At 37.2% G+C, this 18796-nt stretch overlaps 1 protein-coding gene and 1 long non-coding RNA gene across 9 annotated transcripts in view; one reads left to right on the top strand and one right to left on the bottom strand.

Annotated features, from left to right (window-relative positions):
* LOC103886908 overlaps positions 1 to 11458 on the bottom strand; it is a 134945-nt gene extending 123487 nt beyond the window's left edge. For all 7 annotated transcript variants that reach the window (XR_002523862.2, XR_001905647.3, XR_002523863.2 and 4 more), the window contains exon 1: positions 11351 to 11458. This is a non-coding gene — a long non-coding RNA (uncharacterized LOC103886908). The remainder of the gene's footprint in view (positions 1 to 11350) is intronic.
* A 65-nt stretch (positions 11459 to 11523) lies between these two features.
* IL7 (interleukin 7) overlaps positions 11524 to 18796 on the top strand; it is a 61663-nt gene continuing 54390 nt past the window's right edge. For both annotated transcript variants that reach the window (XM_021942453.1, XM_009213242.3), the window contains exon 1: positions 11524 to 12134. In XM_021942453.1, the coding sequence (XP_021798145.1) occupies positions 12125 to 12134 (10 nt within the window). In that variant the 5' untranslated portion in view covers positions 11524 to 12124. The remainder of the gene's footprint in view (positions 12135 to 18796) is intronic.

Here is an 18796-nt window from a genome sequence, read left to right as displayed (position 1 = left end):
AAAAATTGAACTAATAAAAAAACCAAATAGAAATTTTGGAGCTGAAAATACAATAAAAGAAATAACAAGTGCACTTGAGAGCACGAACAGCAGAATTATTCAGGTAGAGAAAAGAATCTTTGAACTCAAAATTAGGTTATTTGAAAATATACCGTCAGAGAATAAATAAACAAATAAATAAATAAAGCTTACAGCATTTATGGAATAGTCTCGAAAGAACATTAAATGTTCAAGGCATTAGACTTCAAGAAGGAAAAGAGAAAAATTAAAGAAGCAGAAACCTTACTTAAAGAAATAGTAGCAGGAAATTTTCCAAACCTGAACATAGCTGTAAATATCTAGACACTGAAGATCAAAGGTCTCCAATCAGATTCAATGTAAATAAGACTACCCCAACATAAATGGCAAAACTATGAAAAATCAGTGACAAAGAGAGGATTTTGGAAGCAGCAAAAGAAAATAAACACATAATATATAGGAAGTTTCAATAGAGTTAACAGCAGACTTCTCAATTAAAACTTTACAAAAGCCAGTAGAGAGTAGGATGATTTATACAAAGGAAAAAATAATAATAATAAAGAAGAAGCCTGCTAGCCAACCAAAAACACTGCACCTATCAAAGTTGTCCAGAAATACAGGCGTTATAAAGACCTTCCCAGAAGAACAAAAGCTGAAGTTGTTATAAGACAAGAATGGTCTTATAAGAAATGCCAAAGAGAGTTTTTCAGTCTGAAAGAAAAGAATGCTGATATGTAACACAAAAACATCTGAAAGTATAAAACTCACGGGAAAAAGTACACAAATTGAGAATACTCTAATATTGTAAAAATGGTGTGGAAATTATTTGTATCTTTAGGATGAAGGTAAAAAGATAACACTATTAAAAATAATAGCTAAAAGAATTTGTTAAGGGATGTGCAATACGAAAAGATGTAAATTGCAACACAAAAATTTAAAATGTGGAGGGAGAAATGGAGTAAAATCATAGAAGTCTTTTGGTTTTCTTGTTCTTTTTTTTTTATTTTAATCAGTTTAAAATAACCTGTTATAAATACAAGAAGTTTTTTGTAACCCTCATGGCAATCACAAAGCAAAAACCTGTAAGTAGAAACAGACACACACACACACACACACACACAAACACACATACACACATGCTCAAGCAAGGAGTCAAAACATGTTGCTAGAGAAAATCACTTAGCCACAAAAGAAGACAGCAAGAAAGGAAGAAAGAGCAAAAGATCTACAAAACAACTAGAAAATGGCAATATCTTTACCTATTAATAATTATGTTGATTAAATCATCCAATAAAAAGATATGGAGTGACTGAATGCATAAAAAAAAACTCAACTATTTTGTGTCTACAGGAAGATCACTTCATCTAAAAGCAAACCGATGCAAAAAGATATTCCATGGAAATGGAAGCCAAAAGAGAGCAGGAGTAGCTATACTTCTATCAAATAAAATAAGCCTTAAGTAAAATACTGTAAAAAGAGACAAAGAAGGTCATTATATTAATGACTCTTCTTTACAGAGGTCATTATGTAAATGACCTCTTTAGTAAAAAGAGGCAAAAAAGCATTATATAATGGCATTTTCAGTAAGAAGATATAACAACTGTAAATACATATGCACACAATATCAGAGCACCTAAATATATAAAGCAAGTATTAGTAGATCTTAAGGTAGATATAGACTGCAATACAATAATAATAGGGACATCCCACTTTCAGCAATAGAGATCATTCACATAGAAAATTAATTAGGAATAATAAGACTTAACCTACTATACTGTAGATCAAACGGACCTATCAAACATATACATAACATTCCAATCAACAACTGCAAAATACACATTCTTCTCAACTACACATAGAATATTATTCAGGATAGATGATGTGTTAGGCCAGAAAACAAGTCTTAACACATTTTAAAATACTAAAATTGTATCAAGTTTATTTTCTCACTACAATGGCATAAAACTAGAAATCAGTAACAAAATGAGTTTTGGAAAATTCACAAATACATGGAAATTAAGCAGCATGCTCCTGGACAACCAATGGGTCAATGAAAAAATTAAAAGAGATATTAAAAATGTCTTGATACAAATGTAAGTGAAAACACAACATACCAAAACCTATGGAATAAAGCAAAAACAGTTTTAAGAAAGAAGTTTATAGCAATAAAACCTTCATCAAAAGAAGAAAGATCTCAAATACATACCCTAACATTGTCTCTCAAGGAGCTAGAAAAGAAGAACAAACTAAGTCCAAAGTTAGGAGAAGGAAGAAAATGACAAAGACTAGAACAAAAGTAAATTAAATATAGACTAGAAAAAATAAAGAGTTTTTTTGAATAGGCAAAACTTTAAGAGAGTAAGAAAAAATAGAAGACTCAAATAAAATCCAAAATAAAAAAGAAGAGACATTACAACCAATAAAACAAGAATACAAAGGATCATACAAGGTTATTATGAAGAATTACACATTAACAAATTGGATAACCTAGAAAAAATGAATGAATTCCGTGATGCATACCTCCTTCCAAGATTATCAATTATCAAGAAGTAGAAAATCTTAACAGATCAAAAACAGGTAAGGAGATTGAATCGGCAATAAAGAAGAGCCTCCCACCAAATAAAAACCCAGGACCGGTGGCATTATTGCTGAATTCTATCAAACATGCAAAGAAGAACTAATACCAATTATTTTCAAACTGTTCCAAAAAACAAGGAGGATGGAATACTTACAAATTCATTTTATGAGGCCAGAATTACCCTGATACAAAAACCAGACGAAGACACTACAAAAAAAGAAAACTACAGACAAATATCCCTGATGAACATAGATGCAAAAAATCCTCAACAAAGTACTAGCAAACCAAATTCAATAGTACATTTTAAAACATCATTTGCCAAGATCTCGTAGGATTCATCCCAGGGACGCAAGGATGGTTTGACATTCATAAATCAGTAATTGTGGTACATCACATTAATAGAATTAAAGGCAAGAACCATATGATCATTTCAATAGAGGCAGAAAAAGTGACAAAATGCAACATACATTAAAAAATAGGTATAAAATGAATGTATCTGAATACAGTGAAGGCCACATATGGCAAAACCACAGCTAGCATTATACTTAATGGGGAAAAGTTGAAAGGTTTTTCTCCAAATCTAGAACATGACAAGGATGCTTATTCTTGTCACATCCATTTAATATAGGACTGGAGGTCCTAGTCAGAACAATTAGGCAAAAGAAAGAAATGAAAGGATCCAAACTGGAAAGAAAGGAGTCAAATTTTCCCTTTGCAAATGACATGGTCTTATATATAGAAACTATACACATATAATATATTGGAATTAATAAAGAAACTCAGTAAAGTTGCAGGATACGAAATCAACATACAAAAATCATTTTTTATACACTAACAGCAAACAGTCTAAAAAATCAAGAAAACAATCCCATTTACAATAGCTACAAAAGAAATTAAATACTCAGGATTAAATTTAATCCAGGGAGTGTAAGGTATCTACACTGAAAACTATGAAACACTGATGAAATAAATTGAGGAAGACACAAATAAATGGGAATATATTGAATGTTTATGGGTTGAAAGAATTAACATTGTTAAAATATCAACACTACTAAAAACAATCAACAGATACAACACAATCTCTGTCAAGTCACTAATGACACTCTTTACAGAAATACAAAAAGAAATCCTAAAATTTGTATGAAACCGCAAAGGACCCCAAAGAGCAAAGGCCATCTTGAGCAAAGAGAGCAAAGCAAGAGGCATCACACTCTCTCACTTCAAAATACACTACAAAGCTCTATTAACTAAAACCCATCATGGTATTAGCATAAAAATAGAACATATGCCAATGGAACAAAATAGAAACCCCAGGCAAAACTCCACACATTTATAACCAACTAATTTTTGACAAAGGAGCCAATAACATGCAACAGGGAAAAGACAATCTCTTCAATAAATGATTTCAGCAAAACTAGATATCCAAATGCAGAAGAATGAAATTAGATTCTTATCTCAGATCATATATCAAAATTAAATCAAAATGGATTAAAGATTTAAATGTAAGACCTAAAACGGTGCAACTATTAAAAGAAAACATAGGAGAAAAACTCCATGACATGGACCAGGTCAATGACTTTTTGGATATGACTCCAAAAACACAGGCTACAAAAGCAAAAATCAAAAAGTAGGACTACATCAAACTAAAAACCTTCTGCACAGACAACAAAACAATCAACAGAGAGAGGAGACACCTACAAAATGGAAGAAAATATTTGTAAATGATAGACCTGTTAAGAGGTTAATATCCAAAATATATAAGGAATGCAAACAACACAATAGCAAGTAAACAAATAACTTGATTTAAAAATGGGCAAAGGATCTGAATAGACATTCGTCAAAGAAGACATACAAATAATCAAAAGATATATGAAAAAAACGTTCAACATCACTAATCATTGGGGTAATTCAAACTAAAACCACAATGGGGCATTACCTAACTCCTGTTAGAATGTTCATTATGAAAAAGTCATACGATAATAACTTTAGCGAGGATGTGAATTAAAGGCAACACTTGAACACTGTTGGTAGGAATGTAAATTAATACAGCCATTATGGAAAATGGTGTGGAAGTTTCTCAACAAAATAAAAATAGAACTACCATATGACCCAGTAATCCTGCTACTTGGTATACATCCAAAGGAAATGAAATCAGTATTTCAAATAGATATCTGCACTCCTGTGTTTATAGCATTATTATTTACAATGGCCAATATGTAGAATCAATCTAAATGTCCATCAGTGGATGAATGAATAAAGAAAATGTGGTGTATATACATAATGGAATACTATCCAGCCATAAAAAGAATACAGTTCTGTGGTGTGCAATAAAATTGATGATCCTGGAGGACATTATGTTAAATGACATAAGCCAGGTACAAAGGACAAATACTGCCTGATCTTATTCATTCATATGTAGAATCTAAAAAAGCTGATCTAGAATTAAGGAGAAGAATTATGGTTACCAGGGGCTGGAGTGGTTGTGGGGGAAGTAGAGGAGATGTTGGTCAAAGTATATAGAATTTCAGTTAGACAGAATAAATAAGTTCAAGAGATCTACTGTACAATATGGTGATATAGTTAATAACAATATATTATATTCTTGAAAAATGCTGAGAGTGAAGGTAAGTGTTCTTATCATAAAAATGATAACTATGTGAGGTAATGCATATGGTAACTAGATTATTCATTTCACAATTTATATATACTTGAAATCAGACAATTTTATCAGTCAATGTAAAAAAAATTGAAAACATTAAATGAGAAAGACATAATTGAAAAACATTTTAGTAAAGCATAGGGGAGACTTGTTAGAAAAAGAAACAAGGAAATGAAAGCATACAGCCGACATTTAATAAATCGTTACTCAAGACATAGATGACACACTGCTCCGTGGTTTGAAGAAGAAATCACCGGCACATGAAACTCCATGACTTAGTGCTTTCGTCTCTTAAAAATTTCAATTTTTGTGCTCCTCTCGTTGAAATACATATGTCACTGCCAGATAATATATTAAATTATTTGGAGAAAACATTAATGGTAGTTCCAGGCTTGTAGGATGACAGTTAATTGACACATTATTGGCATAGAACAATGACTGATACCCCAGAAACTCAGGGACATACAATATCTTTCTAGATTATTATTTCATCACTGTTGCAATAAACCTAATGATTTTGCATCGTATATGAGTTAATGGATGTACTAAGAGTCCAATCATAGTCTAAGGCAATGAGAAACCTGACTTGCACCAAACCTGGCTTGCCTGAAGGAAAGGTAGTTTGGATTAATTTCTAATCTAACAATAAAAGGATTTCAACAAGACAGACTTTCATATTAGTAAGTCTTCCATATCAGGAAAAGAAGTCTAAATCTATATTAAATATTAGAATTTTAACAAGCTTATCAGAACTTTAAATATATCAATATCAATCAGTAGTTGGTTTTGTAACATTTTTGGATGTTATCACAAGTTCGCTCAGATACTGGTTTTGTGTAATAACAGCAAGTCAAGACTTGTGCGGTCTGATGCCTCCCTTTTCCACAAGTCATACTTGCGTAGAATTTGTAAATTGAAAGGTATTATGTTGACTACAGAGAATTTCAGGTTGAATAAGATAGTAACTGCTCTCCAAGAGCTCATAAGAACAGTTTGACATCTTCATATAGTAACTGGATCATATAAAGGGAATCTATCCAGTGATTTAAACAAAATATGTTTACATTTTTTTCAGTTTGCATGAAGAAATTTGTTGTAAGTGTATTCTTTTCTAATTAATCTTCTATAAAGGCAATGGTTAAAAGCATAGTCCCTCCAAAATCTAGCACAATCATGCATTGTATAAAAAAGAACTGCATATAGGACAGTGGTCTAAGATTATAATGGAGCTGAACAATGCCTATCACCTAGTGACATTGTAGCTATTTTAACAACTTTAGCACAACCCATTACTCATGTGTTTGTGGTGATGTTGTCATAAACAAACCTACTGCACTGCCAGTCCTATAAAAGTATAGCACATGCAGTACTGTACAGTACCCAATACTTGATAATAAACAATTATGTTATTGGTTTATGTTTTTACTATACTTTTATCACTATTTTAGAGTGTACTCCTTCCACTTATTAAAAAACAAAGTTAACTGTAAAACAGCCTGGGGTAGCTCCTTCAGGAGGTACTCCAGGAGAAGGCATTGTTATCATAAGAAATGACAGCTCATGCATGTTATTGTCCCTGAAGAATTTTCCAGTGGGACAAGATGTGGAAATGGAAGACAGTGATGATGATCCTGACACCATGTAGGCCTAAGCTAATATGTGTGTTTGTGTCTTAGTTTCTAACAAAAAAGTTTAAAAAGTAAGAAAAAAGTGTATAGAATAAGGATAGAAAGAAAATATTTTGAACAGCTGTACAATGTGTTCGTGTTTTAAGTCAAATGTTATGACAAGAGTCAAAAAGTTAAAAAAAAATTAAAAGTTTATAAAGTAAAAAAGTTACAGTAAGCAAAGGTTAATTTATTATTTCTCAGAATATATTGTTAAGCAATGCCAGACTGTATATAAAAGAAAGCCCTGATTGCCAACAATGCAACATTAGCATATAAAGGGATTGGATAATGCAATCTATGTAAAAGCTACAGTTGCCCTCTCTGAAAGGCGATTTGGGAAATATTAGACTTCTTTCTTAGACAAGTCAATACTCAATCCAGAATTAGACGAGTGCCAATGGGAACATTTCAGTAAGAAACATAAATTTAGGTCCCAGATAGAGAGTGGATTCTGATTGTTCAGAATTATAGAATTTTGGGTCAGAAATTAAAGAGGAGGGAGAAATGAAGAGAAAATAAGAAAAAAAAATCAACGGAGTCTCTTGGGTTTCTAGGTTCCATGCTTTCTCCGTTCTGCAGAACCTAATTTTATCAATTAATATATAAATATGCTCAAGTGTTTCTTATAATTGAAAATAAAAAATTCCATGCCTCTCAAATCATTACCCTATCCCTTTTATTATTACCAAACGTTTTGTAAAAGTTGTACTCTGTTACTTTCTTTCTTTCTTCTCTCAACCCCTGCAAACTAGAATATTGTTTGCATCTACACTGCTCTTCTCAAACTGTTGCCATGAAGATCATGGATAATCTCTGCTCTGCCAAATTTAATAGACACACTTTTCAGTCTCCATCTTATTCAACCTCTTTGTGACATTTGGAAATACTGGCTACTTACTCTATCTTGAAATTCTATTTTCCGTCGCCTTCTGACTTTTCCACTTTGCTACTACCTACTATGTATTTGTCTGTTTTGTTGATGGGCACCCCTTTCTCCACCCCTTTCTCAGCTTTTTAGGTTTGCTCATGCCCCAAGGTTCCTGCTAGCATTAGTTCTCTCTTCTGTCTTCTAACACGCAGGTTGAGTATCTGCATTCATTTCCATGGCTCTGGCCATCACTGATATGCTAACACACCCATCTCCAGCAAAGTTCTGACAGTCTGACATGGCCATTTTGATTCAGCCTTCAAAATAAACCCTTTTTCGTTTTCATACTTGTAATGCTCAAAACTGACAGTCTCATCCTATCCCTGGGCTTCATCCATGGAATCAAGTAAGTTTTATTGTTGAACTCCAGTAAGTCAGTCAGAAACAAATATGTTTAAACACATATTTCACACATTTAAACAGTTGACAGTTTTAGAAAACAATACAGTTCCCAATTTATTTTATGAAACTAGCATAACCTGACAAAACTAGCCCAATATCAGTTGAATATAAAATGAAAAATAAACATAACCCAATTATGACTACAACTGTAAAATTCTAGGTTAAATATTACCAGTTTGAATGTTGCATTATGTTAAATTTATGGTTTATTTAGGAATGCAGCAAAAAAACCCATGATCATGTAAATAGACGTTCATTAGTCATTTGGTAAGATTTAAATTTTATCAAATTACAGGTCATCCTCTCATAGCTGCTTGTTTGTTGGGCAGGTAAATTAGTCTTTATGGATCTGCATTTAAATATAAAAACGGGCCTATACTACTTTAAACTTCTGATTCACATAATATATCATGTTTCTCTTTTAATAATATTTTTCATCTTTGAAATTAGATATTTAATATCTGTTTTTCCCACCAAACTGAAATCACCTCAAAGACATGCACTGCTATCCACAATGTGTAACTTAACATGTATGAGTGTGCATGACCGTTATAGAATTTGTGAAACCCAGTGCAAAATGAAAATAAGAGTCCCTTTATCTAAAAATGAGGAATTTCAATACAGTGACAGCAGAGCATCAAATGAAGTACAAGGCCCTGTGCAATTACACAGATCATATATCCATAATGTTGGCTCTGTGGCTGTGTGTGTTTTAAATATGTTGAATATTATTACTGGAAAGTTAAGTAAAAAGAACTTCATACTACCCATAGATAGAATGATAGATAGAATTCAGATCACAGACTATAAAAAGTGGTCATATTAAGTTGGGTAAAAATAGTTCAGATATTAATCAAAAAATATTTTCCGGTTTATAATTATTGACTATTCTGACTGAAGACTGTAGAACATTAAAAAGATATTGGTTAATGTTCAATAATTTTCTCTTTATATTGACATCATATAATTTTATTTGAACTTCTTCTATTACATTATATTGATCATTCTGAGAATGTTGTCTTCTCTTTTAACATTTATTTACCATAATTCATAAAATGTATTTACTATTTTGTCCCCTTAAAGGCTTTTCTGTCCGGTTCATTGAGTCTATGAGCAAATATAATAGTAACCACTCCATTTCTTTAATCATAAAACATTAGCATTTTAAACATTTATAAAACATTTTATCCTTGTTCATCTATCTTATAAAAAAGAATATTCAGTTTATCAAAATATCAAAAGCTAATTTAAGACTTCATTTTGGATTTTTTTCTAAATGGCACTAATTATCTCATAGACAGAAAAATAAATCATTACTTGATATTGTTAGAATGTGCCCATTTCATATAACCATAACAATTCCCAAAGCTTTATGAATATTCTCTTCAGACAGATTCTTTATAGTTGGGGGCAGAATCCAGTGTAACGTTTACATTGCCTCTCCTGCAGCTCTGAATAACTTCCTTTCAGGCTTCCCAAAAGTTCAGGTATGTACAACCCTTATTCTGCCTGGATTTATGGTGATTGTGATAAAAAGGAAGACGGATTTCCTTTTGTGTAAATTATTGATGGATGCTCTTTTACTTTGTTCCTGGAAAGTTAAAAAAAAAAAAAAAAAAAAGGTGCAGGCTATGAACAGTGAACAGTTACATACTTCAATGCTGCTGCTCTTAGGGATTTAAAATAAATAAATAAATCCCCAAGCTAGGCATGTTTCATTATAGAAATCATTTTTAAAGCTCATTCCAGTGTCATGTCTGTCCTCCTCCCCACCTCCCACTCTAGGTTCCAGTCAAATGGAAATATGTGGCTTTTCTCACTCCATTCTGTCTCTCTTTTCCATTTACTTACCCCCTTCTCTTCCTCTTTCATTCTATTTCCTTCTGCTTTCACGCACTTTCTCTTTCACACATATTCACTCATGCATTCCCACTCACCTGTTCTCTCTTACTCTGTCACTCTGTGCCAGTCATGGGCTAGAGACCATACTAAGTGGACACTGGGTCGCAAGAGAAATGCCAGTGTGGCTGGAGGATAGTGACATGGTGCCAGGAAACGTCAGAGAGGGCAGCAGGGCCCAGATCACCAGGGCACTGAGGGCCTGGTACCCAGTGGGAAGTGACCAGAGGGCGGGGCACAAAGTGGAATCAGATATCCTGCTGCTCTGAGAAGAATGAAGGGTTGTGGGCAAAAGTGAAAGCCGGAAGATCCCTTAGACAGTCCATAGTCACCTTAGGGTTAATTTTGGAGATGGAGCAGACAGCACTTGTCTATGGATTTGATGTGGGAAGTGAGACGAAAAAAGGAAATCAGAGACCCAAGTTTCAGGCTTGAGCAACTCTGTTTTCACTAGTTCATTGCCATTCTTTTTTTTTTTTTTTTCCTTTCTCCTTCCCTCCTCTTTTCCTCTTCCTTGTTCACACTATGACAGAATGTGACATACTCCTTACCAGCCCCAAGTTCATTCCTCTTCAAGTGTCAATTTAGAAGTCACAAACTCCAGGAACTGTTCCTGAAGTCCCCACACTGGGGCAAAGCCACACACGTCCTGTTGTCTCCCTCCCGGCATCAGTGTGCACATTATTACTTTATTCACAGGAGTTCCAAGCAGGAGTTTCTACAGCCCAAATGCAGCAAGTCTGTCTAAGCTCAGTTAGCTAAGTGAACTTTCGAAAGTTACTTAAGGAAGTCTCAGTCCCCACATCTGTAAAGTGCAGATAAGAAAATGGTCTACCTCACACAAAGTTTTGCCAGAGATGATATACATAAAATACTTAGCACAACACTGGCAGAGAGCAAATGCTAGATAAATGATAGTCGTTATTATTATCGCTGTCTTTACTGGTTGACATTATCCACCTTCATCTAAGCAGGGTTTCTGCAGAATAGCAGAAACCAAACTAATGTAGCAAATAAGCTACATAATTCAAGCCCAGGAAAAAGTTAACATTTCAGTGGCACGCATTCAAAATGGATAGTTTGATTTATTAACCAATTCAGATAAATGTGCACGTGGAAGTCATAGTCAAATATTACTGTCAGTTTCCACGTCCTCCATTTAATTCGGGGTTTGATTTTCTAAATGTAACACTTACCAGATTAGGTGGACCCACAGGATTATTTTTCCTTGAGGTCTCACCTGAGCAGGTGCATGTACAGTAGACAGAACAGAAAGAGACTGATTAGAGAGGTTGGAGTGGTAGAGGGCGTGACCCTCTTAATCATTCTTCACTTCCTTTTTTTAAGAGACGACTTGGCAACGTCCACCACATCCGCGTCAACGCCTCCTTGGTGTCGTCCGCTTCCAATAACCCAGCTTGCGTCTTGCACACTTGTGGCTTCCGTGCACATATTAACAACTCATGGTTTTAGCTCCCAGCCGCCAAGCGTTGCCAAGGCGTTGAGAGGTCATCTGGAAAGTCTTTTACCCAGAATCGCATTGATTCAGGCCAGTTGGTTTCTCCTGCGGTGATTTGGAAATTCGCGCCCTCCTCTGGTCCTCGTCCAGGTGCGCGGGAAGCAGGTGCCCAGGAGAGAGGGGATAATGAAGGTTCCATGCTGATTACCCCAAAACTTGAACCTGCAGACCAAGCGCAAAGTAGAAACTGAAAGTACATTGCTGGCGGATCCTACGGAAGTTATGGAAAAGGCAAAGCGCAGAACCAGGCCGTGGTGTGTGCCGCCCCCCCTGGGATGGATGAAACAGCAGGCGCGGCGTGGGTAAGAGGAACCAGTTTCAGAGATCATCCTGCCCAACGCAGACTCGGCAACTCCGCGGAAGACCAGGGTCCTGGGAGTGACTATGGGCGGTGAGAGTTTGCTCCTGCTCCAGTTGCGGTCATCATGACTACGCCCACCTCCCGCAGACCATGTTCCATGGTAAGCACTCTTCTCCCTTGCGCACAAGTTCGCGCGCCAGGCGCGCCGGGGCAATCCGGGACACGTTGGGGGCCCCTGCGCCTAGGCAAGTCCGGGAATAGCCCGGCCTTGCACTTTGGACCTGCGGAGAGCACTGGCTCTCCCACGGGCGGCCGCCAGCTGCGCTTGAGTATCCTGGCCCATAGTCACTTGAACCTGGCGCTGCTGCTGCCCCTGGCAGGCTGCGAGTAGCAGTCCCCGACGCCTGCTTTCTGTCCGGAGACGGAACGCTTCAGCCTCCGCGCCGCTCAGCTGTGGCAGCCTACAGCCGGTCTCAGAGGCAGCCAAAGGCTCTCTGTCTGTCTGGCGCCCTTCCCGTGCTCCTGGACGCCCCAAGTTACTCACGCAGACGACCCGGGTTCGGCGAGTAGCTGGGCTCTTGCAGCTCAGAACTCCCTAGAGAAGTGAAAGCGAAGCTCCCACGCGACGCGCTTTTAAACCCTAGGGAAACAGGTCTCCGGAAAACCCCATTTTTCCCCGAGTGAGACTGGGAGTTTCCGACAGGGCTGTACCTTGCGCCTATTGCTGGGAAACCAGTCCTGGGGCTGGCGCTGAGACAAGGCCAGCTTCTGTTTTATTGTTGTTATTATTTTTTTTTTCCTACGGGCGCTTCTCGATGGAGGCAGAATGAAATAGGCATGACTCTGACTTCTAGACTAGTGTTGAGACCTAATGTGTCTTATTTGTGCAGAATACGGATTTAGAATGGACAGGGACAGAATTCAGGAGGGTTGGATTCGGATGGCAGTCATGTATGACCAATGAAAGAGCAAAAAAGTTACTGGAATAAAAAAAGAGGAAAAAGGGATGTGAGGGGAAAAGATCTGCTTAGGAAAATTGGAATGCTTTACAGTAACTACTTCCTCAAGCAAGAAGACAGCTGGGGGGAGCGTGCAGGAATAGGAAACTGACTGCTCTTTCTTTTGATGGCTACTCCGTTAGATCAAGACTTCTTTCCACTCCCGTGGGTAAAGAATCAAGAACTGACACAACCAAGGAGTACCAGCTCAGTAACAAAACACAGATAGGGAGAGCGGAAAGAATAGCCGACATAATTATGGAAGACTTCTAAGGAGTGTCCTCCCGGAGCTTATTGTAAAACTAAAAATTGAGCACAACTCTATTTTCCTTGCAATGCCCATAGTTCTCCTGCAGTTTCTTCTTTCTGGATCACCTTTGGTTCTAATCCTTGCAACACCTCTGCCCTAAAGTAGAAAGGTAAACCGAGAAAAGGAAGCAAGCGTGTGCATTTTTCAGAAAGAGCCTTTACTTCCTGAAGTACAGCTATATGAATCATGGGTTATAAGTTTTCATTAGCAGACAAAATATTAAAATTCTAATAATAATGATTATAATGCATGGCTTCCTGCAGTTTGTTTCAAGAGATTTCACTAGAAGTTTGTTCCATCAAGAGTGCACATAAGGTTACTCTTTACCCTTTGTCTTTGCCATTTCTTTTGAGAGTTGAAGTAGTTGAGGATCTACTATGTGGTTATCTGGTTAGGGTAATTTCATCATATTTGAGGACCAGAAAGTTGAATAGCAATAAAAAACAGACTCTACTCGGGAGGCTGAGGCAGGAGGATTGCTTGAACCTGGAAGTCAAGGCTGCCGTGAGCCATGATCTTACAACTATACTCCAGCCTAGGCAACAGAGTGATGCCCTGTCTCAAAAACTAATAATAGAGAACTAACATTAGAAACCCTGAACAGGTATAAAGTAGAATTACAAACTGCATCACATTAGTGTTTGAATATTTTTTTAAAACATGGAAAAGGCCATTTCATAGAACGAACTTACATGTCATATTCACACTCATGTATGTGACTTTTTTTTCTGCTTTTAACCCTGACACATAACCTACTGTAATAAGAACAAATATTTAGTCTTTTTCTGAAATAAGATCATATGATGCAGTACCACAGTTTGGCCAGGAAGTACCCTAGTGAGGTTCATGCACAGGGAGATAGGTTTTTGTACAATCCCCTTGACTACACATATATGGTTATTTTTTAAGAAAACAATGTAGTTCAGTGCCTAAAAGCTGAGGTTCTAGACTCTTCAACGTGACAGACTTGGATTTGAATTCCATATCTATATTATATACAGGAATTTTCCAACCAGGGGTGGCTCAAGCCTGTGATCTCAACAGTTGGGGAGGCTGAGGTGGGCAGATCGCCTTAGGTCAGGAGTTCGAGACCAGCCTGGCCAACATGGTGAAACCTTGTCTCTACTAAAATTACAAAAAAAATTAGCCAGGCATTGTGGCTAGCGCCTGTAATCCCAGCTACTCAGGAGGCTGAGGCAGGAGAATCACTTGAACCTGGGAAGCTGAGGTTGCAGTGAGCCGAGATCGCACCATTGCACTCCAGCCGAGGTGACAGAATGAGACTCCATCGAAAGAAAGAAAGAAGGGGGGAAGAGAGGGGAGGGAGGGAGGGAGGGAGGGAGGGAGAAAGAAAGAGAGAAAGAGAGAGAGAAAGAAAGGAAAGAAAGAAAGAAAGAAAGAAAGAGAAAAATACAAAAGGAGTTTTCTTTCTTTCTTTCTTTGTTTTTTTTTTTGTTTGTTTGTTTGTTTGTTTTTTTTTGAGACGGGGTCTGGCTCTGTCACCCAGGCTGGAGTGCAGTGGCGCAATCTCCGCTCACTGCAAGCTCCACCTCCTGGGTTCACGCCATTCTCCTGCTCAGCCCTCAGCCTTCCCAGTAGCTGGGACTATAGGCGCCCGCCACCACGCCCGGCTAATTTTTTGTGTTTTTAGTAGAGACGGGGTTTCACCGTGTTAGCCAGGATGGTCTCGATCTCCTGACCTCGTGATCCGCCTGCCTCGGCCTCCCAAAGTGCTGGGATTACAGGCGTGAGCCACCGTGCCCGGCCTGGAGTTTTCCTACATAACTGTTTCTGTGCCCCAGATTCTCCATCTATAAATGTGAATAACTTGCAGTACTTACCTACTTCCTCATGAAGTGGTTATGGAATCAAATTATCAGTGAAAATAGGTCTATGCAATGGACATTCAGTAAAAACTGGTTTTAAAGACTGATAAAGACTGGAGTTGATGGATTGTAGAAAACTATTTATGTTCACTTTTACCCCCATAACTTAAGCATCTGAGGATTGAATGTATTATTTGGCTTACATTAAAAACCAACAAGAATTTTTAGACAGACCTCATTCTGGTTTAACCAAATTCCCTACTGAAAACAAATTCTCCAATTTCAGCCTCTTCAGGGGAAGTAAGGGCAATCCCACAAGCCCACGCTTGCCTTGCATTGTTCTTATGATTTATCTTTTTGGTAACCTAATTAAAAGTTCAGGATGGTGGGGAGTGGGTGTGACAACAATGTCCAAAGCACTCTCAAACCAGCCAATCTTAATATGTTACTCTCTATGTGATGTAGGAGAAAGGTCTTCAATTACAGACCAAACTACCAAGCCACATCATTAATGGGAGAGCTGGGGACCTATGAGATGTGGGTCCAAGGCCCTAGGTATGTTTGCAGCATTGTCCCTGAGGCAATTTCAGATCTAAAGAGTTTCTGCATTTGGATGGCCAGGTAGATTCTTAGAATAAGGTGTCTGCGAGATGAAAAAGATCATTTAGGCTAAAGTTTTCATTTTAGAAATCAGGTAAGTGATCTTAAGAGATGCTCTTCATTTACACAGTCACACAAACCATTGTCTTACAAGTCAAAAGTCTCAAGTGTCTATGTTCCAAAACCTCTGTGCTTTTTACATTGCCACAGTCTGTCTGGGACTAATTATTCAATGACAACAATGGCAACAGAAAACACTCTTAACAGGCAAGACAAATTATGTTTCAAAATTGAGAAAGTATGTGTAATACACAAAAAGACTGAATTTTCCAACAACCATCATTGGAAAGAATGGACAAAATGCTATCCAGTGAATAAATAGGTTGATTTAAATTTGGGGAGCACTTAACTACGGAAAATTGGGGTGAAGAAGACAGCTAGTACTCACAGAAAGTAAAACAACCTCATGTATTAAAACAAAAGGTGGACCTTTGAAATAATATTTATGATAACGGTAAAAGTATCCCTTTCACTCTAGCATTTAATCATTTTATTATATTCTCCTTTAAGCTCATTTCAAGTGATACGTTATATAATTTTTCCTCTGTCATCTACTCCTCCTGAAGTATATCTTTTGGACACCTGTAAGATGACAGAGAAAATAAAAGTATGATTCCATACAATCTATACAAATCTGATTACAAGGTCAGAATCTGATGAATAACTAGCAATTGATCATCCGAATGTCCATCAACAGAGGATTGGATAAAGAAAATGCGGTACAGCCAGGCATGGTGGCTTATGCTTGTAATTCTGACACTCAAGAAGGCCAAGGCAGGAAGATTGCTTGAGCCCAGGAGTTCAAGACCGGCCTGGGTAAAAGAGTAAGAGCTGTCCTCTAAAAACAAATTTTAAAAAACTAACTGGGCATGGTGGGGCACACTTGTTGTCTTAGTTACTCAAAACACTGAGGTAGGAGGATATCTTGAACCCAGGAATTTGAGACTTCGGTGAACTATGATCATGCCACTGCACTCCAGCCTGGGCAGCAGAGTGAGACCCTGTCTCAAAAAGAAAGGGGAAAAAAAAAAAGAAAATGTGGTACATGTATACCATGGAATAGTACTCAGCCATAAGAAAGAGTTAAATCATGTCTTTTGCATCAAAATGGATGAAACTCGAGGTCATTATCTAAGTGAAATGACTCAGAAAGCCAAATACTGCATGTTCTTACTTATAACTGAGAGCTAAACAGTGGTACAAATGGACATACAGAGTGGAATAATAGGCATTGGAGACTCGGAAAGGTGGGAGAGCAGGAGGAGGATAAGGATTACAAAATTACCCATTGGGTACAATGTTCACTATTCAAGTGATAGATACACAGACTTCACCACTGTACAGTATATTAAATATGTATTATTAAGAAATCTGCTCTGGTCCCCCTTAAATCTGAGTGTACATTTTTAATTGCCAGAATATTTTTTTAAATTAGCAATCAATCACTGAGGATCTTTAGGATGAAGGGACAGGAGTAGAAGAGAGAGGCAAAACTTCATTCAGAAGACAAATGTGATTACATGTTATCAATAGATTATGGCCATTGCTAATCAAATCCCGGTAAAGCAACAAATTCAAGTTAGCATCCATACCTGGCACCTACTATGTATGTGTTACAGAAAGACTAATTTGCAGATCTTTTTGGATATTTACAAATTTTATATATATATCACACACACGCACACACACACATACACACTCCCATATATATATATATGTATTAGAGATTTTATATATAAAGTTCCTGACACATGGCAGGTACTCAATTAAAGGTAACTAGCATCATCATCATTATCTGTCTCCTGAGTTAATTCATGCTCATCATGCATATAGGCACTTAGTGGCAGAGTTATGAATAGATTTGTATAAATAAAATTATTGGATTTTTGTTTCTCTTATTTTCTTGTCACATACGCAGATGAGAAGTTAGATTTTTGTTTGTTTTCATAACTGCTACCCAGACAATGTTCTCTATTTGTAATAACATGGGTCATTTGATTTATTGGGAGGTGTTATTGATGGTTTAATATGACAGATCATGATATAATGGATGACAGTGTTACTGGAAACTTTGTGATATCCCTAACAGTCTTCAGGCTGTCACAATATTAGTTCCTTGGATTTGAAGGAGTGTTGCTTGTACTCGTAATCAGAGAAGGCACACAAGTGAAATGTCTTGCATTCGAGTACAATTAAAGTTCATTTGGGAAATTCACAGGAAATATATCATCAACATGCCTCAGAGTTTACAAAAAGATAATAAATAAAACACTATGGCAGTTTTATGAAGAAATAGGTCCCTGTATGATCAGATTTTAATGTTTGTGGGAACCACTGGCTTTCCATTTTTCGGCCTGAAATAATACCATTTATTTCAGTCCTTTTGATTAGACAATTGCTCCTAATTGGGAAGAGTTATCAAAAACAGGTAGAGGGGGCCGGGCGCGGTGGCTCAAGCCTGTAATCCCAGCACTTTGGGAGGCCGAGACGGGCGGATCACGAGGTCAGGAGATCGAGACCATCCTGGCTAACACAGTGAAACCCCGTTTCTACTAAAAAATACAAAAAACTAGCCGGGCGAGGTGGCGGGCACCTGTAGTCCCAGCTACTCGGGAGGCTGAGGCAGGAGAATGTCGTGAACCCGGGAGGCGGAGCTTGTAGTGAGCTGAGATCCGGCCACTGCATTCCAGCCTGGACGACAGAGCGAGACTCCGTCTCAAAAAACAAACAAACAAACAAAAAAACAAAAACAAAAAAACAACAACAAAAAAACCAAAAACAAACAAACAAACAAAAAACCAGATAGAAATCATTGGTTTCTATCTGAGGATGTGAATTTATTTATTGAGTTTTTCTAACATGACAAGAAGCTGGACAGCGCTGTGTTTGAAAGGATTCTGAGTCTCTGGGGATTCAGAGACAGAAGATAGTGAAAGGATAGGAGAGGAGTCCCAAAATACAAACATAAACTTTGTAAGACTTTTGGGAATGTAAACCCTTCAGGGTTCATTGTTAAAAAGAAAGCGTG

Source organism: Papio anubis, chromosome 8 (assembly GCF_008728515.1).
Source record: "Papio anubis isolate 15944 chromosome 8, Panubis1.0, whole genome shotgun sequence".
Lineage (NCBI taxonomy): Eukaryota > Metazoa > Chordata > Mammalia > Primates > Cercopithecidae > Papio > Papio anubis.
Note: the sequence above shows the minus strand (reverse complement) of the source record. Positions and strands in the feature narration are given on the sequence as shown.